The 27672-nt window shown below is 43.6% G+C and overlaps 1 protein-coding gene across 2 annotated transcripts in view; it reads right to left on the bottom strand.

Moving 5' to 3' along the window:
• Nucleotides 1–27672, bottom strand: part of olfm2a (olfactomedin 2a) — a 515218-nt gene that overhangs the window by 44625 nt on the left and 442921 nt on the right. For both annotated transcript variants that reach the window (XM_039772893.1, XM_039772892.1), the window contains exon 3: nucleotides 17920–18075. In XM_039772893.1, coding sequence (XP_039628827.1) covers nucleotides 17920–18075 — 156 coding nt within the window. The remainder of the gene's footprint in view (nucleotides 1–17919; nucleotides 18076–27672) is intronic.

Below are 27672 nucleotides of genomic sequence, written 5' to 3'. Positions count from 1 at the left end.
CCACCATCTCCAGCCCATATAACATAGCTGGTCTCACTACCGTCCTGTAGACCGTCCATTTCGCTTTTGCTGATACACGTATAATCTAATCTAATCTAATCTAATCTAATCTAATATAATATAATATAATATTATTTCTTCTTTCGGCTGCTCCCGTTAGGGGTCACCACAGCGGATCATCTTGTTCCATATCTTCCTGTCTTTATTATCTTGTTCTGTCACCCCCATCACCTGCATGTCCTGTCTCACCACATCCATAAACCTTCTCTCAGGCCTTCCTCTTCTACTCTTACAAGACAGCTCTATCCTTACAACCTTCTCCCAATATACCCCTCATCTCTCCTCTGCACATGTCCAGACCAACACAATCTTGCCTCTCTGACTTTGTCTCCAAACTGTCCAACTTGAGCTGACCCTCTAATGTCCTCGTTCCTAATCCTATCCATCCTCGTCACACCCAATGCAAATCTTAGTATCTTTATCTCTGCCACCTCCAGCTATGTCTCCTGCTTTCTGGTCAGTGCCACCATCTCCAGCCCATATAACATATCTGGTCTCACTATCATCCTGTAGACCGTCCATTTCGCTCTTGCTGATACACATCTAATCTAATCTAATCTAATCTAATCTAATCTAATCTAATATAATATAATATAATATAATATTATTTCTTCTTTCGGCTGCTCCCGTTAGGGGTCACCACAGCGGATCATCTTGTTCCATATCTTCCTGTCTTCATCATCTTGTTCTGTCACCCCCATCACCTGCATGTCCTCTCTCACCACATCCATAAACCTTCTCTTAGGCCTTCCTCTTCTCCTCTTACCAGACAGCTCTATCCTTAGCACCCTTCTCCCAATATACCCCTCATCTCTCCTCTGCACATGTCCAGACCAACACAATCTCGCCTCTCTGACTTTGTCTCCCAACCCTCCAACTTGAGCTGACCCTCTAATGTCATCTTTTCTAATCCTGTCCATCCTCGTCCCACCCAATGAAAATCTTATCTGAAGGGGAAACATACAGACAAAGGTTGCACATGCGAACGCCACAAAAACATTTGAATACTGTAGCTGTGTGGCCACTGCCGGGCTTTTGGCACAGCTTAGCACCTGCCAGCCTGATGTGGCACTCATTACTTTCTACATCCGCTGCTCAGATTAAACAACATGCAAGTACTGAAAAAAGGCAAAGAGGAAAAAAAATATGACAGGAAATTATACAGTGTGTGCTAAAGGAGAGGAGAGTATGAGATAAAGAGTCAGCTGCTATTTAAAACACTCCTTTTATTTTGTGGGCTCATTTGCCGACACTTGGATTTAATTTTGTTTTCACGTTTCGAGTCTTAGCAGGACACGGTGTTGAAGCCTAACAGGAAGAGCGGAGGGAATTTGAATTTAGATTAGGCTTTCAAATAAGCCCCTTAAGCCGATATTAAATTGTACGCCTCTTTTTCTGTGATGGGATCAGGCTGAAGTGTTCTGTGTCTGACACAAACCAGCAGAGATATCTGAGAATAGGATTGGGAGTTTTACACTCGTGTAAGAGCTTATTAGTTTCTTTGTTGTGAAGACAAACACAGTGAAACAATACGAGATGGACGTGAAGGGGATTGAGGCAGACTTACGCAGGTGGGCCGATGGTCAAGCTCCAGGGGATACTCTATGGAGGATGAAATCGGCTCACTCTTTTCACTTCTAATTTTATTCCGATTGCAGGACTACAACGGGGAGGACCCAAAAATTCCCCAAAATTGTTACAAAACAAAGTTTGTTATAAAAAATTTACAGCAATTCCCTTTCGGGCCCCTTCCAAATCTTCTCCTTGCCATGCAATCCACTTGTCCCATCACTTCTCCCATTCCTGTACTGTCTAGAGCCTCCTGCATTTTTTTCCTGGAATTCTTCTACAGTAGCAGATCTTCTTCCCCAATTTTAATTCCAGGAACAAAAAGAAGTCATGTTGGAGTGAGATCTGGTGATTACGGGGTGGCGTGAAGCAACGATCACGTTGTTTCTGGTCTAACGCATGGTGTATGTAGATTTGCCGTCATAGTGCACCACTTCTACCAATTCTTTTTTTATTTCCTGATTCTTTCCCATAGACTCCTCAGAAGTTCAATGTAATGGCATGGGGAACAAACTCTTTATGATCAAGTCCATCAATGTCAAAAAAATGAGATCATCCTTGTCTCTGATATTGTGACTGGGAGGAAAAAAAACCCCAAAAAATTGGGGCAAAGTCACCTGCAAATTTCTAGAATAACGTTACAAATATGCCCTAAATGTACAACGCGGTCTGATTAACGAGACTGTACACATACGATATGTAGCAGCTGCAATTATCTGCCATCCCAGCCAGGATGAGTAAGGGACACTCATCCACACAGGAGGACAAGATAAGGGAGCAGTGGAGGAAACCTACTAATCTTAAATATTTTTTCTCCTTAATACACTAAATGCATCCTAGGGCCACAGAAAGCATGTGGAATCCTGTGAGGCATGATGGGAGTTGTAGTTCTGGGAGTCAGACCTGCTGGGTCCGTTGGTGCCACCAGGCAGTGCTGCAGGAATTCACGGTCCCTACTTTTTGGGACTTCCACCTGACCTGGAATTGTTTCCTTTGTGCTGTGCCCTGGCACCAGAAGTGCTCCCTGGTCCAACATGAAAGGAAGCCATCCGGACGAAGCAGCTAAAGAGCTGAGAAGACTGATTGAAACACACGATCAGGAGTCATACCGTGTTCTGGCGAGCCAAAGAAGATTCTTCTTGAAGCTTGCAACCTGTACCGTTTGCAATGAGACATTTGCCATAGCTGTATATTATATTTTATTTCTTTTTTGGCCATCCCTTTCCTTTTCTATTTTTTTAAGCCTTAATCACTATATTGATATCCATCCATCCATCCATTACCCAACCCGCTTTATCCTAACTACAGGGTCATGGGCGTCTGCTGGAGCCAATCCCAGCCAACACAGGGCACAAGGCAGGAAACAAACCCTGGGTAGGGTGCCAGCCTACCACAGGGCACACACACCAAGCACAACAAGCACAAACTAGGGGCAATTTAGGATCACCAATGCACCTAATCAGCATGTCTTTGGACTGTGGGAGGAAACCCACGCAGACACAGGGAGAACATGCAAACTCCACGCAGGGAGGACCCAGGAAAGAAAATATTGATATCTCTTTCATTAATTATATGTACGCATTGGCTACATTTTGGCTAACAGGTTACCACAAAGTAATCAGCTATTGACAGTTGTTTTTCTTTTGTGTACACTTCAGTTATTATATTGAAGTTTCTTCCATAGATTATATGTACACTTTAGCTACGACAAAGTAACCAGCTATTTGTAGGTTTATTTTTTTTCATCATACCCTTGGTTTATTATATTGGGACTGTTTAAGATCTTTTCCATAGTTTATTGTAGTTGGGCTATACCTTACAATACAATACAATACAGTTATATCCCAAAATCACACAAGGAGTGCCGCAATGGGCTTTAACAGGCCCTGCCTTTTCATAGACCCCTGGCCTTGACTCTCTAAGAAGACAAGGAAAAACTCCCAAAAAAACCCTTGAAGGGGAAAAAAGTTGGAAGAGAGACCCCTTTCCAGGTAGGCTGGGCGTGCAGTGGGTGTCAAAAAAAAAAAAGATGTCAATGTAATACAATACATAACACCTTCACAAGTTATCTTAGTTTTAACTTTTTCTACACCACTGCTGGGGGGTTTGTTTCATTGTTTCATTGTAGACGTGCACTGACTCTTGGCATGTCAGAGGACTGGGAATTCGGGAAGTGTGGTTTGCTTCACTAGCTGAGACAAAATGAAGGTGGAGCGGGTGGGAGAGAAAGAGAACAATGCAATTTCTTTGTTATCCCTTCTACACCAATAATCGTAAGTGCCAACATAACAACAGGCTCCATAACACCTGGCAAATAATATGAAATCCATGTCAAATCTGTCATACGTAACAATGTACATACAACCTTAACTTAACACTATAAAATGTCAGCAAACGTTTAGAAGTCTCTATGACCAAATAGTGAACTTTGTGAGCTGGAATGTCAACGGTCTCAATCATGAATTAAAGAGAAAAAACAAAAAGGAAGCCGTCCAGAGTTTCAGCAGGAAGAAAGGCAACACTGACTGAGATGAGGTGGATGGAAAGGGAAGTGATGGGAGTAGGAAAGAAGGGTATTGCCCAGTGGGGGCTGGGTGGTCTCGTGGGCTTGGAACCCCTGCAGATTTTGTTTTTTCCTCCAGCCCTCTGGACTTTTTTTTTTTGTTTGTTTTTTTCTATCTTCCCTGGCCATCGGACCTTACTTTATTCTTTGTTACTTAGTATTGCTTAATCTTATTTTTATATTTTGTCTTTTTTCTCTTTCTTCATCTTGTCAAGCACTTTGAGCTACATCATTTGTATGAAAATGTGCAATAAAAATAAATGTTGTTGTGAATTGTTTCTGTTTATGTTTGGGTAATCCTGTAGAAAACAAGGTGAATTATTTTTTTTTATAATAAAAGCCTCTATTTTGAACCCATGATTGCCTGTGTGTCAGTTTTATCAAGAGTTTGGGGCTCAGTGGCACCCCCTATCTGTCACATGGCATATTCGAGAACTACACCCTACCCCAATGCTATTGAATGATTCTGGGAAATTTTCAGGTCCCCCACCTTTCATATCGATTCAGGAGACCATAATGTATTCAGTGTAGAGAACTGAGAGGTACATGTACTCCAAAGGACAGCCGAAAGTCAATCCTATGTAACAAACAAACCAGAAACATAATTCAGAGATCGAAAAAATCGGGCAGTCAGACTGAACAAAAGGCTTTGAAAAACTTGAGTGCAAAGGCTATCTGTAAAGCTTGGAAGCATTGGAGATGTTTGGAGAGACGTTAAGCTGTCACTCCGATGACTCAGAATGCACTGCATGGTTTGTGTGTGCCATCTGTTGGAGCGACAAATATGTGGCAACTTGATTCACACACACTCGCATACTTATCCTTTTATTAAGGTGTATACCCGGGCAAGGCTGGGTATAATTGAATGATTGAAAAGAAAATTGCTCAGACGTCATCTTAGATGCCAGTTTTTAACTGAACTGGGAATAAGATGGCTGATTAACCCTTAAACCGCCTCAACCATCTATAGTTGGTTCCCAATGTAATTTGCAAGAACACCGGAGCCGAGGATATTTGGCGACATACATTTGTTGAACACCGCACCTGGCTATAGTCGGTTACCAGTGCAATTTGCCAGAACACTGGAGCCGAATATATTCGGCGACATACATTTGTTGAACACCGCACCCGGCTATAGTCGGTTCCTAGTGCAATTTGCCAGCACGCCAGAGCTGATCAGTAAATGCCGTACATTCGTTGAGCAGCCAGCTCATGACCACTGGCGCCCCGTAGCGAATCAGCATCACTGTACCTGGGATTGAGCCGCTGCACTAGACTAGCCGGCCAGCATCAGTGTTGGCCTCTGTGTGCTTGCGTGCAGCCAGTTCAATCACAGTTGGCTTGGTGTTTAACTGAATTTCACCAATGGCGTCAGTTGCACCTTGTACATATAATAATAGATTGTTGCAGTAGTTTTTACAGTTCATTGGCAGCGTGTAAAATGATCAGTGTTGCAGTAATTGTAATGCCCTTTGCACGAAGAAAAATATGTGCTCCATTAAAATTTCACTGTCTCTTGGTGAATTGTGACATTTCCTTAAAAAGTGCAGCAAAAAAGGATTTGGTGTCTGGGGGTGCATTAGTGGGCGGCACGGTGGCGCAGTGGTAGCGCTGCTGCCTCGCAGTTAGGAGACCCAGGTTCGCTTCCCGGGTCCTCCCTGCGTGGAGTTTGCATGTTCTCCCCGTGTCTGCGTGGGTTTCCTCCAGGCGCTCCGGTTTCCACCCACAATCCAGAGACATGCAGGTTAGGTGGATTGGCGATTCTAAATTGGCCCTAGTGTGTGCTTGGTGTGTGGGTGTGTTTGTGTGTGTCCTGTGGTGGGTTGGCACCCTGCCCAGGATTGGTTCCTGCCTTGTGCCCTGTGTTGGCTGGGATTGGCTCCAGCAGACCCCCGTGACCCTGTATTCGGATTCAGCGGGTTAGAAAATGGATGGATGGATGGATGGTGCATTAGCCCCCCAAGTATGTGGCAGTTTAAGGGTTAAGTGGTCATGTGGTAGGAAGGGGCAGGTCCAGGTGGATGAACAATGGAAGAGAAGTCAGTGTCAGAGTGACCGTCAATCTTCAATCTGTAACGGACAGAAGCCGCTAAGATTCACACCGTCGTGCGTGACGGTGATTTATTTATTTTACTGGAGGATTACCAGGGACAACCCCAGCCTTGGCACGACACACACACACACTACAGAGACAAAGAAGAAAACACGCTGGGAACTTAAACGAAAAAAAAGTATAATGAAAATTAAATTAACTAATTGAAACAATAATACCACCCCGATCCCTTCGGCGATATTACATTTAACAAGTAAACACGACAAACACGCAGTAAAGTCCATGTATGAAATAATCAGCAGTGAAGTTATGTCCAGTGGTTTGAATGAAGCGAGGGAAATGGAAAAACACAGTCCTACTGGTAGTTGCTGAAGTAGGTTGACAGATGAATGGTTCAGGAGTGCTCCTTCTTCCGTGAAAGCCAATAAATCCAGACAACGTCCTCAGTAACAGTACACAGGTAGACAAATGATATCCAGACCCCAACAAACAATACAATCCAGGACACGATGATATATGGCAGACAACGACAGGCAGTTCAACAGTTAAATACCAGCACAAAACGACCAAAACAAACTTTTTCTCCTCTTTGACCCCTGCCCTCCTTTTAAACCCCTCTGGCCACCTTTGACCCCAACACCCCCTGCAAGGACTGCTGGGAGATGCAGTTCTAACTAATGGTAGCACTGCTACACATTCATAGGAGGCATTAGAACATATTACCAGCCTCTGGTCCGGCGGGTAACTACCATCTCCGAAACCCTTAAGCTATCGCCCGTGCACACACGTGTGACAAGACCCATTTGGGGGTTTCGAACTTTGTAGATGAAGTATTCTGCATTTGTTTTTCATTTTCAGCTTAGAACAAAATGAACCTAAAGAGGCATCTTGGAGACATAGGAGGAGTAGCGGGGTAACCTGGAGAAGAAAGCGCGTTGACTTCACTTATCCGAGTTTACGGATAGCGAAAATCTTCTCAAAACTCTTTCTCTTTCTTTTTTAACTTCTGGCCCTGTCCTTTTTGTGACTGTTGCTTTCAAATTCCTAATCACTCTTTTGCCCCAGGTCTCGGCCACATCTCTTCTCTCTGATCCCTTCACGTCTTGTTGTTAGTTTGGTGGTACCAGAAAAGGCTCCGATCCCCCATGATAGTACCCAGTAGGTGGGTTTGAGAAGATTATGTCATGTGTGGACCACCATAAAGCACCGCACACAGCAAGGAGGAAAAAATTGAACTAAAGTTCTCAGCTTGTGTGTGACTCAAGTCAGGAAACATGAGAGATGAATAAAATTAAAGCACATCTTAAGAGGGAACAAATGAAAGGAGTGCAAATGGTTAACATATTAAATTAAAAGGAAAAAGATTCAATAATTTCTGGCCTGTTTTGCTTTATGAATATTAGAATTCAACAGTCAAAATAGTAATTGGAATTAATAAAAGGAAAAAAAAAAGAGAGAGAAGCCGGGGCCACAAGAGTGTGACAGGTGAACTTTTATCGAGGCTTATTTTAATTTCCATTCCCAGGCCCACCAAACACTCCATCTTTCGGCTTCTGTTTTATTTATGCTCTCAGGGGTTGATTGATGGCTCCTTTTTAATTATCCGCCACAATGCAATTATAGGGAGGTCTTAAAGGAAGACAAGGGGTCTAACTTCCCATGACGCACTCGGCCCGTTTCATTATCCTCGAAAAGTTCCCCTGCTTGCCATTTCTCCCATCATAAGTCAAATCAACGAGACGCACCGCGCAGCAGTGATAGATAGTTGGGCCCCGAGAAGAGGAAATTACTTTTTGGTAAAACCTCATTCAGGTTCACTTAAAGAGCAAGATGGACGGATTGAAATATTACCAGTAGCCTCATTCCCTGAATTTTTTTTCTTTTTCTTCTTCTTCCTCTAATAAAACGTAAATTCCAGACATTGGAAATGAATCTGTATTGTGACAGCTGGCCCGGCTGGTGAAGGGGTGCCACATTAGGGACAATAGACTTGGGGGCTCCTCCAGGGCACACCAGAAGCATTATAAAGTTATATAGCGCCTTGTGCTTGCCAGTGACATTCTGATTTGCACATCCAACTAACTCGGCAAAGAGTTCAGTCCTATGATGGCACCAGAGGGAGAGAGGTGAGACGCCACGGAAAGACTCACTGTGGGAGGGCGGCAGGGGATGTGTTCAGAGGGACGTTGAGTCTGGTGGGCATGGATGGAGAGCAGCTCCTGAATCAGTCAGTCACCAGTCAGTCAGTCATTGTCCAACCCGCTATATCCTAACATAGGTTCACGGGGGTCTGCTGGAGCCAATCCCAGCCAGCACAAGGAGGCAAGGCAGGAACAAACCCCGGACAGGGCGCCAGCCCACCGCAGGGCACACACACACACCCACTCACCAAGCACACACTAGGATTGCCAATGCACCTAACCTGCATGTCTTTGGACTGTGGGAGGAAACTGGAGCACCCAGAGGAAACCCACACAGACACGGGGAGAACATCAAACTCAACGCCGGGAATCGAAGCCAGGTCTCCTTACTGCGAGGCAGCAGTGCTACCACTGTGCCACTGTGCCACCGCTCCTGAATCATCCAATTTAAAGAAAGAAACACTTTTCAAATAGCATACCTTTAAAAACCAGAAGTTGCTGGGAAGCCCGGGGGGCATACATCCACCCTAGACCCCGACACAGATGGGCTGAGACACAAGTTGGCACACAGCAGCCCAGTGTATATCAGCAACACAGTAGCAAAGTACAATCCTGTTTCTTTGCCAGTGCTCCACTCTTTCTCACAAGCTTCATCCTCTTCCTTCCGACTCAGGCCATTGAGTGGTGGCGACTGGCTCTTTTTATCCAATAAACTTCTTCTCAAGACTTATAGGTGGCAGACCGGAAGAGGTGCAGTCAGGTGCCCTCACTTTGAGGGGAACAGAAAAGGAATTTATTAATGGCAGTTGTATTACATAAAACTAGATGAGCCTGGAGAGTAACATGTATGTGTGACATACTGAGACTGAGGGAGGAATGGAGGTGGAAGAAAGAGAGAGAGAGAAGGAAAACAGAAGAAAGGACTATGTGCTGTTTGGTGCTTATTGTACTGTGCGGCATAGGTGGGCAAATGAAAGAAAAGCGTTTCCCAGTCTGAATGAAGCTTGTTTTGTGCTGGCACTTGTGCCTCTGTCTGTTATGTCGGGTGTTTGGGGAGCTGTGTGCCCCCTGGTGGTCACACATGTATTTAAAAAGCGATGATTTAGTGTCTTAACAAATGATACAGAGTGGGGAACCCCTGGCCCCTGTGACTTTATAGCGCCTTAAGTAGTGAACATCATTCCATGACACGTTGTGATGAATTCTTAATGCCATATATTTAAAATATGATCACAAGAAAATTTTGCAGCTTATTCAGTTACTAACTACTGACTGAATCTGGCCCTGTGATTTTGTATAGCGCCTTACATCATTTCAAGACACTTTGTAGATGCAGTGACATTAATGCCATACAGTTGGGCGTTACTCAGGGATACGCAGTGAGTTGGTAACTGCATAAGGCCCCTGTGACATTATATAGTGCCTTACATAGTGAAAATTGTTCCAAGACACATTGTTTGTGATAAAATATTAATGCCATATGTTTAAAAAGTGATCACAAGAAGATTTTCTGGCATACTCGGGGATTCACAGTGAGATAGTGCCTAACATCTGGCTTCTGTGACTTTATATAGCACCTTACATAGTGAACATCATTCCAAGACACTTTGTGATGGAACATCAATGCCATGTATTTAAAAGGTGATCACAAGAGAAATGAAAAGCTTACTCAGGGAGACAAAGCGAGCTATTTTCAAAATTGTCCCTAGTGTGTGTGTGTGTGTGCCCTGTGGTGGGCTGGCGCCCTGCCCGGGGTTTGCTTCCTGCCTTGCGCCCTATGTTGGCTGGGATTGGCTCCAGCAGACCCCCGTGACCCTGTAGTTAGGATATAGCGGGTTGGATTATGGATGGATATTTTAGAATGGAGCATACTGGAAGATTAATTAGAGTGCAGATTGAGTTAGTGATTGAGATTTCCAATTGCAATTTAATATAGTGCCTGGCATATTACATACTCCATATCGAGGTGCATGCACCGCACACTCATTCCAATATTTCTATTACATTTCCATTGTAGTTGTAAATAATGCTATCATATAGCGCCTTTCACAGTGAACACCATATGACAGCATTTTATAATTAAAGTATTTCTACACTACGACGTCTAGCTGGTGAAGCCACTCACTCCCAATTCCTTTATTTTCAATTCCAAAGTCTTCACCTTTGGCGACTTGGCCACCCGGCCTGCTCTTTTAAAGCAGACACGTCCGGCAGATTAATTTCTAAACCGAGGCAGTGTAGCCCGAGGTGCGTTTTCACCCCACAAATAACGGCTCATTACAATTTCGCCTCCTCCCACCAAGGCTTAGAAGCCAGACAGCCGACAGAAAGCACATGTCCACATTTTAACAATTTAATCCTTTTGTGCCCAATGGCGCTAGGCTCTCTCGGATGCCAAATGGATGCCAGCTATTGTAACTTTGACAACCTGGGTTTTCTGTTATTGCTAGATTATTTACCCCACCGGCTTTCCAAGATTAATAATTATTTGGTATTGTGATTAGTTGTTGACAGCCGCAGGCAGAATGTTAAACTAAAGCAGGTGACAATGCCACCCGCTAGAGTCACATCGCCAGCTCTGGGGTTGTTATATTCAGAGGATGGCATAAGAAAAGCAGCTTGCTGAGCAAAGACATGCTGACAAAAAGCTTTCCATTGTAACCAGTAGGGGAACACCCCTGAGCCCCCAAACTTCAGACACAATGTCACCCAACACAACTAAAGGTTCAAATAAAGGATTTTAATTGTCATCCAGATGATTCCACTTGAGTGCCAGCCAAAATTAACACAGGAATGTAAAAACTTTTTTCCTTCCTTCCCACAAGTGAGTGTCGCCCGCTGCCTCCCGACTCTAATTCCCAGAGATGATCATTAAAGATCCCTGGGTGTCCTTTGTAAAGAGTAGGCGGGTATCCCGATGTCCAGACTAAATTGCCCACCACCGCTTAGTCATTCTGGTCCCACTAATCACCCCCTGTCTCTAATTGGCTTTCTCTCTCACCACTTCACCACTGTCACACACGTGTGCATGGGAGGCAGCTGAAGGGCTTAGAAACGACTGATTATACATCTGCCCGGGGGGGGCGGGGTACGCTAACGCTCTTTCTGAGTTCTCTACAGGTCTTTCCCGAGAAATCCCACCAGGAGCCGCCACCTCGAAGCGGGACACATCACTTCCGGTCCCGGGCCCGAGGACGACATCACTTCCGGTTGCGGCACAGAGGACGACATCACTTCCGGTTCACTTCCGCCCTCCGTCCTATTAAGCCTCCTGCCTTTGCTCTGGGAGGCAGTTCTGTCTTGGACTCTGTTGTGTAAACTTGACTCGGATGAATCAATTGCTTTTGCAGCCAGGAAACCGATTTAAACGGGTGGCTGCCCCAGACCTTGCCATGCCTCAAGTCTCTTCTTATTACACCACCTAATAGCTAATGTGTGGTGAGTGAACTGGCATAAAATGGCTGTCGTTGCAGTATACAGGTGGGAGCAACACGTTGGTGGTAGCTGAAGTGGCTCCCCTCAATCCAAGCGTTTAGAGTAGCAAGAAAGGCACTATATAAGTGACATTAATTATTATTATTACATTATTATTTTGAAAGTCAAGATAAATTATATCAAAATTTGGTCCCATAGCTCTCCTAATCCTGCTGTAATGTCCATGAACCAAAAGCCGATAAAAGATGAAAGATGCCTCAAGAGATGCAGAATATACTATTGCGATGAGCTGAGCGGTCCCCAAGGGTCTCGTTTGTAAAGGAAATATGGCAGGAGTATTTTGTCGGTATATATTGACTCGAGGTGGGTATACAAAGTGTTATTATAAGCCCCCAAATAAACTGACTTGCCTACAGACCCTGGTGAAATAATTAATGTGTCTGTCACCCAACCCCAACCCCACTGCTAAAATGGACAGCACATAACTTTTTCTTCTTTCAGCTGCTCTCATTAGGGGCTGCCACTGCAGATCATCTTGTTCCATACAGTATCTTCCTGTCCTCATCATCTTGTTTTGTTAAACCCGTCACCTGCATGTCCTCTCTTACCATCCATAAACCTTCTCTGAGGCTTTCCTCTTGTCTGTCAGCTCTATCCTTAACATCCATCTCCCAATATACTCAGCATCTCCTCTGCACATGTCCAAACCAACACAATCTCGCCTCTCTGACTTTGTCTCCGTCCAACCTGAGCTGACCCTCTAATGTCCTCATTCCTAATCCTATCCATCCTCGTCACACCCAATGCAAATCTTAGCATCTTTAACTCTGCCACCTCCAGCTCTGTCTCCTGCTTTCTGGTAAATGCCACCGTCTCCAGCCCATATAACATAGCTGGTCCCACCACCGTCCTGTAGACCTTCCCTTTCACTCTTGCTGATACCCGTATAATATAATATAATATAATATAATATAATATAATATAATATAATATAATATCTTCTTTCGGCTGTTCCTGATAGGGGTCGCCACAGCAGATCATCTGGTTCCATATCTTCCTGTCCTCATCGGTTTGCTCTGTCACACCCATCTCCTGAATTTCCTCCCAAACCACATCCATAAACCTTCACTTTGGCCTTCCTCTTCTCCTCTTACCAGACAGCTCTATCCTTAGCATCCTTCTCCCAATATACCCCTCATCTCTCCTCTTCACATGTCCAAACCAGCGCAATCTCGCCTCTCTGACTTTGTCTCCGAACTGTCCAACCTGAGCTGACCCTCTAATGTCCTCATTCCTAATCCTATCTATCCTCGTCACATCCACTGCAAATCTTAGCGTCTTTAACTCTGCCATCTTCAGCTCTGTCTCCTGCTTTCTGGTCAGTGCAATCGTCTCCAGCACATATACCATGCTGGTCTCACTACCATCTTGTAGACCTTACCTTTCACTCTTGCTGATACCCGTATAATATAATATAATATAATATAATATAATATAATATAATATAATATAATATAATATAATATAATATCTTTTTTCGGCTGCTCCTTGTAGGGGTCGCCACAGCAGATCATCTGGTTCCATATCTTCCTGTCCTCATCAGTTTGTTCTGTCACACCCATCACCTGCATGTCCTCCCTCACCACATCCATAAAACTTCTCTTTGGCCTTCCTCTTCTCCTCTTCCCTGGCAGCTCTATCCTTAGCACCCTTCTCCCAATATATCCCTCATCTCTCCTCTGCACATGTCCAAACCACCACAATCTCGCCTCTCTGGCTTTGTCTCCCAAACATCCAACCTGAGCTGACCCTCTAATGTCCACATTTCTAATCCTATCCAGCCTCATCACACCTAATGCAAATCTTAAGATCTTTAACTCTGCCACCTCCACCTCTGTCTCCTGCTTTCTGGTCAGTGCCACCATCTCCAGTCCATATAACATAGCTGGTTTCAGTACCGTCCTGTAGACCTTCCCTTTCACTCTTGCTGAGTGAATAATCGTATAATCTAATCTTTTACTCTTGATGATGCCCGTATAATATAATATAATATAATATAATATAATATAATATAATATAATATAATATAATATAATATAATATAATATAATATAAATCATCTTCTTTCAGTTGCTCCCATTAGGGGTCACCACAGCAGATCATCTTCTTCCATATTTTCCTGTCCTCGTCATCTTGCTCTGTTACCCCCCATCACCTGCATGTCCTCTCTCACCACATCCATGAACCTTCTCTTAGGCCTTCCTCTTTTTCTCTTCCCTGGCAGTTCTATCCTTAGCATCCTTTTCCCAATATACCCAGCATCTCTCCTCTGCACATGTCCAAACCAACGCAATCTCGCCTCTCTGACCTTGTCTCCCAAATGTCCAACCTGAGCTGACCCTCTAATGTCCTCATTTCTAATCCTATCAGGAAGGGCATCCAGTATAAAATTTTGCCAAGTCAATATGCGGACAACAATACAAAATGGACTGCACATATGTGACTCAGATATTAAAAAGCTACACAGTGTTTACTCGATGTTATCTGATGTAAATTCACATTTCACGCTTGCCAAAGTTGGACCATCGGGAGTGCTCGGCCCACTCTTATCGAATTTCAACAATGCTGATGAAAGCCTGTCAATAAATCAGCCCTTAATATTTCTAAAATGAAACAGAAGAGCATGTCGTACATAAACTATGGACCAAATAATTGAAACACAAAGCACATCTAATGGGTTTCAGACTGAATTTGTGTCACACTGCTGCTGACTTACATTTTGATTGCTTTGCTTCACTGTGTATATTTAAAGATGAACACAATCAGAAAGTCTGAAGGGGGATTCAGTGCAAAAATAAACACTGAAGGGGGAACTGGGATAAAGAGTGAACAGGACGGGATAGGTCAGGATGAGGAGTAGGCACTGGTACAGCGTGTTGCGGCACCCACCACATGAAAAAACAGCTTAGGATCCTGGTTGGCAACCCCCTAGGCAACCCCTCTGGAAATGACCCTCTATCTGCCACAGCCAGGCCTGGTCCAGCCACTTGGGTCCTCAACAATGAGAGTCCTGTAAGTTGGATCACCCTCAGGGCAGTAGTGCCATAACTGATGTTCCCTCACAGGTAATGTGATTCATTCAGGACTCCATGAGCAACACAAAGTCAAACCAGAGGTACCCAAAGATTCTCCAAAGAGACACAGTACTGAAGGAGTCCAGTCATCTCAGGTCACTGGATAGCGTCCATGTCTCACAACCATATAGCAAGACAGGAAGCACCAGGACTCTAAAGACTTGGACTTTGCAAAGATATCGGGAGTGAACACAATGCCAAATGAGTATGTAGTGAAAATACAGTGTAGTAGGAAACATGTGGACCACCGGTATTCAAATAAAGGTGGGTCACACAGAAAGAGCAAGGTGAACATTTCCATGTTGGCCACACATTGTTTTTTCTTCAATGTGAAATGGTCCCACCAAACAGAAAGCATACAAACCACCAACTTTTAAACTTAGACAACCAGACAATGATTTAAGACTATAATGGCAATCTTTGAGTATGTGCGGAAGTTGTGAGTATCTGACGATCTCCTCGATTGTCGGCACAGAATTTCTCTGGAGCTGTCATTCTTGCATTATGAGGTATGTCTGCCATGTCGATGAGCCATATTATTAGCCAGCCACTCAATCATCACTGAGGCACCTCCTCTCTTAGCACTGGATAGATAGATAGATAGATAGATAGATAGATAGATAGATAGATAGATAGATAGATAGATAGATAGATAGATAGATAGATAGATAGATAGCAAAACACTATCCAAGATAGTCAGACATACTGCATAGTCAGGCAGATGTTTCTCTACTTTTTTCTCTCTTACACAATTGTCATACCTTGGGGGGTAGAGAGGACACCACTATGGGAGGGTGTGAACTGCAGATGCCTTAGCGACTGCCCTTTTGTTGATACCTGTAGTACACACACCAACACACACCAAACCAACAAAACTGAAAAACCAGAGTCCAGTACAATCCAAGGACACGTTAAGAACTTCTTCTGGCTACACACCCCAGTGGGTGATATAAAAGGACTCAGACCAAGGTGGGCAGAAGTTCACTTGATCTCATCGCCATGACGGGATTTATCTGATTTGAAGAAACCCCCACTTATAAGCTCACTACACCACTGCACCATTACACACAATTACAATTCAATGGGAGCAAAACATCGCATGACATGCAACAAACGCCTTCACTAACTACCAGAGAGCTAAGAAAAGAAGTATCTTTCAATATATACACACCAATTTAAATAGAGAAATAGATCTACAGATTTAAGAAATTTCTAAAATAAGTTATTAAGATTCTTAAAACATCCTAATTTTGAGGAGAAATTAAAAGCTCTTGTGTCAGATTCCAGCTGTTCTAAGATAAGTCAGCTGCTCAGCACCACTTATGGCTATGAATCACCAAGTGGATGAATATCGGTGCCTTATAAATATTATTTTAGGCATGAAAATTAGTATTATAGAGTTAATCACAAAAGAAATAAAGATCTACATTATGTCGATTAAAGTTCATATATTTAATGAGCTTTCAATTGATAGACTTGATGCAAATGTGAGGATCAAGACATCTGTCTTAAGTAGAGAGCTAAAGGAAAAAATTAGATACACTACAACTATAATAACACATTGGACTTACAATAAAATACTCGTGAATATTGGACTACAATTTGAACTTGGAACTCTATCTATCTATCTATCATATAGTGCCTTTCCTATCTATCTATCTATCTATCTATCTATCTATCTATCTATCTATCTATCTATCTATCTATCTATCTATCTATCTATCTATCTATCTATCTATCTTTCATATAGTGCCTTTCCTATCTATCTATCTATCTATCTATCTACAGTTATGGCCAAAATTATCGGCACCCCTGGAATTTTCCCAGAAAATGCACCATTTCTCCCAGATTTGTTGTTGCAATTACAATGTTTTGGTATACACATGTTTATTTCCCAGTCACTCAATTACGTGGGAGGCGTGATGATGCGACACGTAACTCCGCCTCCCACGGTCATCGAGCTAAAGTCTATTACAGTATATGGACGAAAATAGGTTCCAGTTATGACCATTATGCGTAGAATTTTGAAATGAAACCTGCCCAACTTTTATAAGGAAGCTACTGTATAAGGAATGAGCCTGCCAAATTTCAGCCTTCTACCTACAAGGGAAGTTGGAGAATTAGTGAATGAGTGAGTGAGTGAGTGAGTGAGTGAGTGAGTGAGTGAGTGAGTGAGTCAGTCAGTCAGTGAGGGCTTTGCCTTTTATTAGTATAGATCTACATTTCTTCATTCTGTGTCTATTAATGACCAACTCATTCTTTGATATTCCAATTAAGGAACACAGATGTTTCAAAGTAAGGCTGTTCTACTTACTAATCATAGAGTTGCAGACTGATTAGCACATGTAAGTAAGAATTTCAACGGACTCCACACACTTGACAAATGATGGTCTTATAATTCTATTAGGGTGCTAATTAAGAGGGGTTCAAGCTTATGGCTCCTCTACCTCCATCTGGTGGATGCCCAGAGCATTGCTGAGGGAAAATCCATGAATTATTTTAACTTAAGTGTGTTGACTTTTGCCCAGGGCAGGTGTTGTTGCAATGCAAGTCTCCTTAGTTAGGATTGTCCCATAGTTGAATGTTTGGACACACTGACTAATTTTTTGTTTTTCATTTTTTTTAGAAGAAGGCCCAGAAGTCAATCAATTGTATATAATTAAATGTCAAAGTGATAACCTACATGTTCTACAGTAAAACAGGAACTACGGTAAAAGTTAATTAGTACCACAGACGTCTGTACAATAAGCAGGTCACAGGCAAAGTGAACAACACTAAGAGAACAAAGTGAACTTGTGTGCTTCACTTTGACATAAGGAACACTTAAACAAAACTGAACTGCAATCACACTGACCTTCAGAAACTTAACTTCTCTTAAAAAAGAGAATATCAATTCATCATATCTTAGAAAAAAATATATATAATATTCATAATAAGAAAATTTTATAGGAAGCAATGGAGTACCTGGAAGGCCTTGGGGTTGAGGGGTTTCTGGCTTTCTGACACCACTTTGAGTTTGTTGTCCAGAACTTTCATCAAAGATTCTGTGTTTCTGACATACTGGAGGTCTCGGTACGTTCTGAGGTCCAGCACTTCCATGGACTGCGTGATGTTCTGCACCTATGATGGAAAAATAGGAGAACTTTATTGGTTACATCATGTCATTTCTCATTTTAAAACAGATGGAGATGGAAACAGAGTGTTTATTGAAAATAAATGATGTGACCAACTCCATAATGTACAGTACAAGGGAGTCACCAGGAATGAGTTTTAATCTATCTGTTGTTTCTGGCCGATTTATTGCATAGTTCCTTTCATATCTATCTATCTATCTATCTATCTATCTATCTATCTATCTATCTATCTATCTATCTATCTATCTATCTATCTATCTATCTATTGTAAGAACGCTAGGGGTAGCTGTCACCCTGACAAACCCAATAGACAGACATGCAGACACAGGGTAAAATTACCAAGAAGTATTTTAATGCTTCTTATTCTTCCCAAACAGTGCCTCCAAAGCACCACAGCCACAAAAAATCAATAAACACACAATATTCTTCTCCTCCCTGTGGTTTGCTTCCTGCCCTGTGCCCTGTGTTGGCTGGGATTGGCTCCAGCAGGCCCCCGTGACCCTGTAGTTAGGATATAGTGGGTTGGATAATGGATGGATGGATGGATGGATGCATTGTTCTCATACACACCTCCCAGCAAGCTCTGTTCTACTCCTCCCAACTCCGGATCGCTTGCTGGGTTTCCAACCGTCCTTTAAATAGTCTTTGATCCGGACTATTCCGGGGTAGCACTTCTGGGGCAGATGGAGACTTGGCTTTTTCTTCAGCCTGGAAATACTTTGGGGCTCCTGTCCTCATTACTTAGGAGTACTTCCTGGCTATAGATGAGGCATGGCTCCTCCTGGCCTCTCACAGCATCTGCCGGTGGCACCCATGATACCCAACAGGTCTGAGAAACCACACTCCAAGTCCCAAGATCCTGCCTACTATACTAAAATTAATATCTATCTATCTATCTATCTATCTATCTATCTATCTATCTATCTATCTATCTATCTATCTATCTATCTATCTATCTATCCTGCCTACTATACTAAAATTAATATCTATCTATCTATCTATCCTGCCTACTATACTAAAATTAATATCTATCTATCTCCCAGTCCCATCTTTTTGCATAATGCCTTCGCCTCCATACACCCACACAAAATGATATAACAGCAGACGCTAGAACCTGTGAGTTGATGCCCCTTTTTTAAACGGAGCCACACATGTACCAGTCAGTATCCCAGTTCTTTGCGTTTATTTCTTTTGTGATCGATTCTAAAACACTCATTTTCATGTGTAAGTACCAGTAGTCTGAGTTGATTGAGATTGCCATGTAAGATGAACTCACAATAACTTTATTGTCCACCGTTAGCTTTCTGTGTCTGTCAGGCGCACTGCAGCTGTCCATCCATTTCTTAACCTCTTTTATTCCATTACAGTCACGCGTGTATGGCGATGATGCCCACTCACACGCACACAGCACCAGTTTGGAGTGACCTATTCCACTAGCAGCCATGGCTCGCTTTATAAAATCACGAGTGGCCCGACTCCACAAGTACTCGACTGCCAGTGTGAATGCAGGGCAGCGATCGATGAGTGTGAGATCCTGCCGACAACGTGAGACCCTCACTCTAAATACAGCCCATGTCAAAGTGTTTATTTTCAAATTTTCCACAGGGATTAGTGAATTATTAAACATTCAGAAGGATGAGGGACCTTCCAAAAGGACGGCAGTAAAGAATCTGCCCACTCACCCAGACTGGGACTGTCGAGCTGCCCCTTTTCTCTGACTGGTAACCACACTGGGGTCAGATCAGCCAGCTGGCATGTATTTTCAGAGAAGAAAACCAAAGTGACACGCTGCCCTTCTCACTTTCTGCAAACTCCTACAGGGAAATCACAACAGTATTGGTATTCTGTTTTTATTGGCACTTTGCGGCCTTGACGAGATTACAATATTTATTCATTGTGTAAACACAAATTAAATGTCATTTATCAGAGACAAACTTCATTTTGCTGCATTCCCTCGGGTTTTAGTTGTCATAGCAGATGTCCTCTGATCACAAATGAAACAACTCGGTCTGCTCCAGCTGACAGTCCCAATAAAATGTCACTTCTGTCTCGACACAGGAGAGATGAAGATTTAAAGCGAAGGGTCCGGTGAATCTCCCCTCTGCATGATGATCCATAAAGTGCAATCAAAGAATTGCAATTATTACATTTCAGATATTTGGGCACAACGTCTACGCAGTTGCAGCACTATGCGGTGCCATGCTGCTCTCTCTTAACCCAATGGCCGAAAAAGAATGTTATGTTGAAGCTCGGCACATCCTCTGCTTTCTGCTTGTGAAGTCATTCAGGACTGTTATTGGGGTACATGTGTCCTGAAGTGGACTGGCATTTTCTCCAGGGTTGGTACCAGTCAACAAGGAAGGTTCCCAACACCGGCTTATTTTGAGTCACTCGGCACATGGTGGTGCAGTAGGAAGCTCTGCTGCATTTCTAGGGTAGAATCATAGGTGACCCACACTGCAAAATATATACCAGTGCCAGTCAAAGCCCATTTGACACACTAGGTGGGGTGGACGGAAGCCACCCCTTGCTGTCTTTAGCGACTATTCCATATTAATAGACATGGACAGCTGCCCTCTCAGCAGTGCAAATGGAGCCCCTTTGGGGATAGACCACGGACCTTAAGTAGCTCGCACCCCTTAGTGTGTGGATCGTGCGCACTTTTACTTTCATAAATGCCATCCAGTAGGAAACAAGGCCCACCCAGTGGACTGGCACTTACTCCAGGGTCAGTGCCAGCCAACACTGTTGGGTTTTTTCTCTCATGGCACTCCACTTTTCATCCCCTGCATCCCGTATTGCCTGTTTTTTTTTATTTTTTGATCCTCTCAAGGTCTCCCAGTTTTCCAAAATCCCAATAAGGTACAAGTGAAATGTCTAAATCAGACTGTGATGCCCAGGTGCTCGCAGCCTTGGGCACCAGCTGCCAATGGGGTATCTTATAATTCATGACTGACTTGGACCAGACATGAGTTTTTGTGCTGAACAGTTAAGCGTGTTCATTACAAAGAAAGGATTACATTGCCTTGGCAGTGCCTGGCTCTGTGCCTCGAGACACCAAACCGTCCCCTAACATCACAAAATAGTTGAACAGAGAAAGAGAATCCGCAGTCTTGGACAAAGTGTTGTCTCCTACACCAGTCTTTAAATGGCCTTGCCAATGGCGTATCACAAGCAGCTTTTGTGACCACACCCTCGAGTGACAGATCACTACACCAGAGTAACAAAATGACAATACAGAAGAATTCAAAACACAACAGCAAAGAGAATAACAATTATTTTTATACAATGTAATTAATTCTTTCCAAACAAAAATCATTTGGATAAATACAGACATTAACGTATTAAGAAATAAATTAACAAAGATTCACAGATTGTAACTGTAATAAGCATTTAAGTTTAATGTGTCACTGTACTCTGTGCAAATCCATCCATCCATTATCCTACCCACTATATCCTAACTACAGGGTCATGGGGGTCTGCTGGAGCCAATCCTAGTCAGCACAGGGCACAAGGCAGGAAACAAACCCCAGGCAGGGCGCCATTCCACCGCAGGGCACGCACACACACACACACCAAGCACACACTAGGGACAATTTAGAATTGCCAATGCGTCTAACCTGCATGTCTTTGGACTGTGGGAGGAAACCCACGCAGACACGGGGAGAACATGCAAACTCCACACAGGGAGGACCCAGGAAGCGAACCCGGGTCTCCTTACTGCGAGGCAGCAGCACTACCCACTGCGCCACCGTGCCACCCACTCTGTGCAACTATATCTTATAAATCTGCCTTTTCCTACTCACATGCACAGTTGACACAGAGCCAGATTTAGCACAGGGGTTCACCATATAGAACTGCTAGACAGATAGACACAACTGGGAAACGGGCAGTCAGACTGATGACCATTGTACAGTAATCCCTCCTCGATCGCGGGGGTTGCGTTCCAGACCCCCCCGCGATAGGTGAAAATCCGCGAAGTAGAAACCATATGTTTGTATGGTTATTTTTATATATTTTAAGCCCTTAGAAACTCTCCCACACTCTTATAAACATTTATTACACAGTTATACAGCATAAACCCTTTGCATTCTATCTATCTATCTATCTATCTATCTATCTATCTATCTATCTATCTATCTATCTATCTATCTATCTATTCTCTTAGATATTAGGTAAGATTCATTGTAATTATGTATGTAAACACACTGTTTATATGCAGTAAAACCTAAATATTATTTTAAAGATATCGAGTGTCACCGATATCACATATGTTACAGCCATTACGATAGACAGGCTACAAGCAATAAATACGTACAATGCAAGAAAAATAGTATACAGTAAATGTGTGTACAGTGACACTAAAAGTACGTACATGTACTAAGTACTGTAAGTAGAAAATTAATTATGGTTACTCACCAACAATGACACGATGACTTGTCCAATAACGATGAGTTTAGTTTTACTGCACAACAAAGGAGAGCGTTACAGTTCTTCTAAAGGAGCCACTTCAGGCGATTGTGTAGCACCGCCGTTATTCTTCTTCAATCCAAATCCCTAAAGCAGATTCCATCCAGACTACTGCCTTATTACATCCACTTACAACTCGTTTTGCACCCTGGTTAAAAGGACACTGCGGCTGTACATCTTATATTTTCCTTTCCTACTTTTTAAATAAAAAGAATCGTAGCCTCATTGATGCCGTAATGGCGTCCTACAGAGGTGTAGCTTTTCCCTTCCTTCAACATATTCAAAACGTTTGCCTTTTTGGCAATCATTAACATCTTCCGTTGGCGCTTGGGCACGGCCCCTGAAGCAGTAGCAGGAGCAGATCGTTTTGGAGCCATAATGAAGGGCTTGACTACGCACGAAGATAAACACAAAAGAGTACAAAAGTTAACTCTTTACACAGCGAAACACGTTGATGCTGAACGAGCGAGACGATTCTCGAATTCGGCGCTGCGTTGCTGAGCCATTCAGCTCACAGGAACTTAACTGTGTGCTCTGATTGGTTAGCTTCTCAGCCATCCGCCAATAGCGTCCCTTGTATGAAGTCAACTGGGCAAACCAACTAAGGAAGCATGTACAGGAAGTAAAAAGTCGAAAAATCCGCGTTATATATTTAGTGTCACACACGTGTGCATGGGAAGCAGCTGAAGGGCTTAGAGAGGACTGATTATACATCTGCCCGGGGGGGGCGGGGTACGCTAACGCTCTTTCTGAGTTCTCTACAGGTCTTTCCCGGGAAATCCCACCAGGAGCCGACACCTCGAAGCGGGACACATCAGTTCCGGTCCCCGCCCCGAGGACGACATCACTTCCGGTTCCGGCCAATAAAGCCTCCTGCCTTTGCTCTGGCAGGCAGTTCTGTATTGGACTCTGTTGAGTAAACTTGACTCTGATGAATCAATTGCTTTTGCAGCCAGGAAACCGAATTAAACGGGTGGCTGCCCCAAACCTTGCCATGCCTCATGTCTCTTCTTCTTACATTAGATATGCTTACATATAAAATCTGCGATAGAGTGAAGCACAATATAGCGAGGGAATACTGTATATTATTTTTATCTGTCAAAGTTATCATGAAAATGCATCCTCTTTTTGCCTTGTTTGGAATGGCATGATTCACCTAAGTGAGGGCCTGCACATGAAGAAAGAGTATAAACCCTTGGTACGCGAGATAACGCATCCGATCCGGAAAATCCTTCCAACGCAGCGTCGAAAATGGCAGACTACACATCCGGCCCCCACTCCCGAACTCGGTTCTTGTCATGGCTTACTTTGTCTGTTATGCAGCGTAAGCCATCATTAAGCAAACTGTTATTTCTCCTATGTGCTTTCTTACCACCGTATCATTAAGGGAGGGGTATCGCCTTTTTATATTACAGTGGAACTTCGGTTTGCGGGTATAATTCATTCTGGAAACGTGCTTGTAATCCAAAGCACTCGTATATTAATGTGAATTTCCCCATAAGAAATAATGGAAACTCAGATAATTCGTTTCACAACCCACAAATATTTATATAAAAATAATTAATACAAAATCTTCACTCTAACTAACAGAATCCCTGCTATCTGTTGGCTCACTGGAATCTTTTTCTTTTTCTGCGACTTTAACAAGGACTCCTATCCAATGACAGTTGCTTTTGCCAAAAGAGTCACTACACTTGGAAACAAAATAAAAAATTTTTTTTACCTACTGTAAGGTTTCTAAACTCTTTTGGAATTCCCCCCCAAATGGGACAACACATGGAAGAGCGTCCCGAAGCTAGCAACCGCAGGATCCCAGTGCTGTAGAAATTTGCCGTAAAAGAGAATCAGAAAAGATTGCGGTCGTGCTATAAGCGCCTGACGTCGATGGGTGATGCCGGGAACACTCGCCAATGCACCTAACCTGCATGTCTTTAGACTGTGGGAGGAAACCAGAGTACCCTGAGGAAACCCATGCAGACACGGGGAGAACATGCAAATTCCACACTGGGATGACCCGGGAAGCGAACCAAGGTCTCCTAACTGCAAGGCGGCAGCGCTACCCACTGCACCACCGTTATTATTATTATTATTATCCATCCATTTTCTAACCCGCTGAATCCGACCACAGGGTCACGGGGGTCTGCTGGAGCCAATCCCAGCCAATACAGGGCACAAGGCAGGAACCAATCCTGGGCAGGGTGCCAGCCCACTGCAGGACACACACAAACACACCAAGCACACACTAGGGGCAATTTAGAATCGCCAATCCACCTTACCTGCATGTCTTTGGATTATGGGAGGAAACCAGAGCGCCCGGAGGAAACCCACGCAGACACGGGGAGAACATGCAAACTCCACGCAGGGAGGACCCGGGAAGCGAACCCGGGTCTCCTAACTGCGAGGCAGCAGCGCTACCACTGCGCCACCATGCCGCTATTATTATTATTATTATTATTACACCAGCTGTGTAAGTCCGTGCTGTATAAAGCCCGGGCTCCTAGAAACCTGAAATCGTCAGAAGAAGAATTGAAATGCAGAGTCGGCGGTTTCGTTTTACGGATGTGCCCCGCCCCTTGGCTACCAGCGGCTAAGCGAGTTTCTCTCTCGTTTGTCTTTCCTCGGTGGTTTCACTTTGGCGATGGAGTCGCTTTCTTTCAGCTTCATGCTGTAGCCTCGCACTTCTTTCTTCTTCCGACTTGTTAACTTACCGGCTCTTTGAGCTTCATACTCTAGCCTTGTACTTCTGGCCCGGACAGACAGACACACATACTTCCACACGTACACGTTTATATATAAGATTAATCCCACCATCATTTACTGTCCCACATTTAGCAGAGGTGCTCCCTCTAGTGGCTGTCACATAAAGATCTTAATTCTTTGCCCACCAGTCAACTGACCCCCTGTACGTTTCATTCATCAGCCCTTATCTGACTGCCCCTCACAGGACTGCCATACTAGTCCTCACATGAAGGGCCTTTTACTTTTAACACCCTCCATCTTTCCACTTCTATAGCACCACATGCAATATCTACACTTTTGTGTTGGCACCCAGCCCTTGTGTGCTCCTGCTCCTTGAGGTGAACGCATGCCAGTAGAAGCGGTGAGGGTCAGACTCCTCAGAAGCCCCCATAATAAGCCATTAGAGTGGACAGTTGATCAGTCTACTACAGTATAACCTGTTAAAGGTCTCTCAGAACTGTCCATTTCAATTTGCCTCTTGCTTATAATAAGGTATCGAGTGGAGACTTAAAGGTCCCCCGGGTGCCAGTCTGCACTTTGCTGACAGCCAGCCGGCTCCACTCATTCACAGATCACTTTCACCAGTAGCTCTCATGCCATTTATTTGATTTGGCTGGCACCACTTGATTTAATTATTTCATCATATTTAGCGCTCTCTGTCTGCTCTGCTTATAGCTTCTCTTAGCCAATGCAAGTCCAGGCCCTAAATGACGGCTGCCACGTCCTTCTTGGTACAGGACTGCACACGCTGCAGTATTCAATCTGTAGTGAGGGGGGTGTAGGAGTCTAAACCAAAAGGATGGTCACCAGCACCGGCTAATTTTGAGTCACTGGGCACATGGGTGGGAAGCAGTGGGAAACTCTGCTGCTTCATACATCCAGCGTTTCTAGGGTTGAATCATAGGTGACCCACAATGCAAAATATATTAGGTGTCAATTGAAACCTGTGCCAGTCAAAGCCCATTTGGAGCCCTAAGCGGGGTAGACAATAATAATAATAATAATAATAATGTTTTATTTATGTAGCGCCTTTCATACACTCAAGGACACTTTACAATTCAAGAAACACATTAACAAAACAATAGAAATTACATATAAGAAGATAAATAGTACTCATTGAAGAGATGTGTTTTTAACAGTTTTGAAACGAATAAGAAGGCAGGCTCTATTGTAGGATTTAAGTTGGACAGTTTAACATCTGTGGCAGAGTGACGGGCATTAAGCAAACTCCTGTCAATCATGAAGAATCCACTGCATCCACTGAACAGTGTCATCTCCAGACAGAGGAGCAGCTTCAGTGACAGACTTTTGTCACCGTCCTGCTCCACTGACAGATTGAGGAGACCCCACACTATGCGACTCTTCAATTCCACCCGGGGGAGTAAATGCTAACATTAATTTTATTTCAATTTTTTTCATTATTATTACTATTTAATTTAATATTGTTTCTTTGTATCAGTATACTGCTGCTGAATTATGTGAATTTCCCCTTGGGATTAATAAAGTATCTATCTATCTATCTATCTATCTATCTATCTATCTATCTATCTATCTATCTATCTGTCTGTATCTATCTATCTATCTATCCTGCCTACTATACTAAAATTAATATCTAATAGATTTTTGGCGGCACGGTGCCTTGCAGTTAGGAGACCAGGGTTTGCTTCCTGGGTCCTCCCTGTGTTGACTTTGCATGTTCTCCCCGTGTCTGCGTGGGTTTCCTCCCACAGTCCAAAGACATGCAGGTTAGGTGCACTGCCGATTCTAAATTGTCACTAGTGTGTGTGCACGGCGGTGGGCTGGCGCCCTGCCCAGGGTTTGTTTCCTGCCTTGTGCCCTGTGTTGGCTGGGATTGGCTCCAGCTGACCTCCATGGCCCTGTAGTTAGGATACAGTGGGTTAGATAATGGATGGATAATAAATTTTTCCTCACAAAGGCTGCGAGGAAAAGCATTCCAGATTTTAGGGGTGTCGCAGTAGGGGGCAGTAGTGCTCCCTTGAACCCTCAGGTACCACGCCAAACACCTGGTAAAAGTGCCACAATAATTCTTTTTATTATAATAATTACGTGCACTAAGCACCCTCCACTCCACACTACTCATAAATAACCAATAATACACAATAAACAATCAATAATCCAATCCTCCAGCTCCCAGACTTGTTGCCCTTCTACCACCCAGCTCAGCTCATTCTCTGGGAGTTCCCATGGTCCTTTTATACTCCCTGACCCGAAGGTGTTTCTGCCCAACAGTCCACAAGTCCTTATTCCTTCCAGGTCAGGGTAAATAGTCCTTTTCTTCAACCCGGGAGTACGTCGTTTCTTCCTGTCACGTGACCGTGATGCACTCCGGGTCATAGGGCACATAAGAGCCTAC

The sequence above is a fragment of the Polypterus senegalus genome, chromosome 12, assembly GCF_016835505.1.
Source record: "Polypterus senegalus isolate Bchr_013 chromosome 12, ASM1683550v1, whole genome shotgun sequence".
Taxonomy (NCBI): Eukaryota; Metazoa; Chordata; class Cladistia; order Polypteriformes; family Polypteridae; genus Polypterus; species Polypterus senegalus.
Note: the sequence above shows the minus strand (reverse complement) of the source record. Positions and strands in the feature narration are given on the sequence as shown.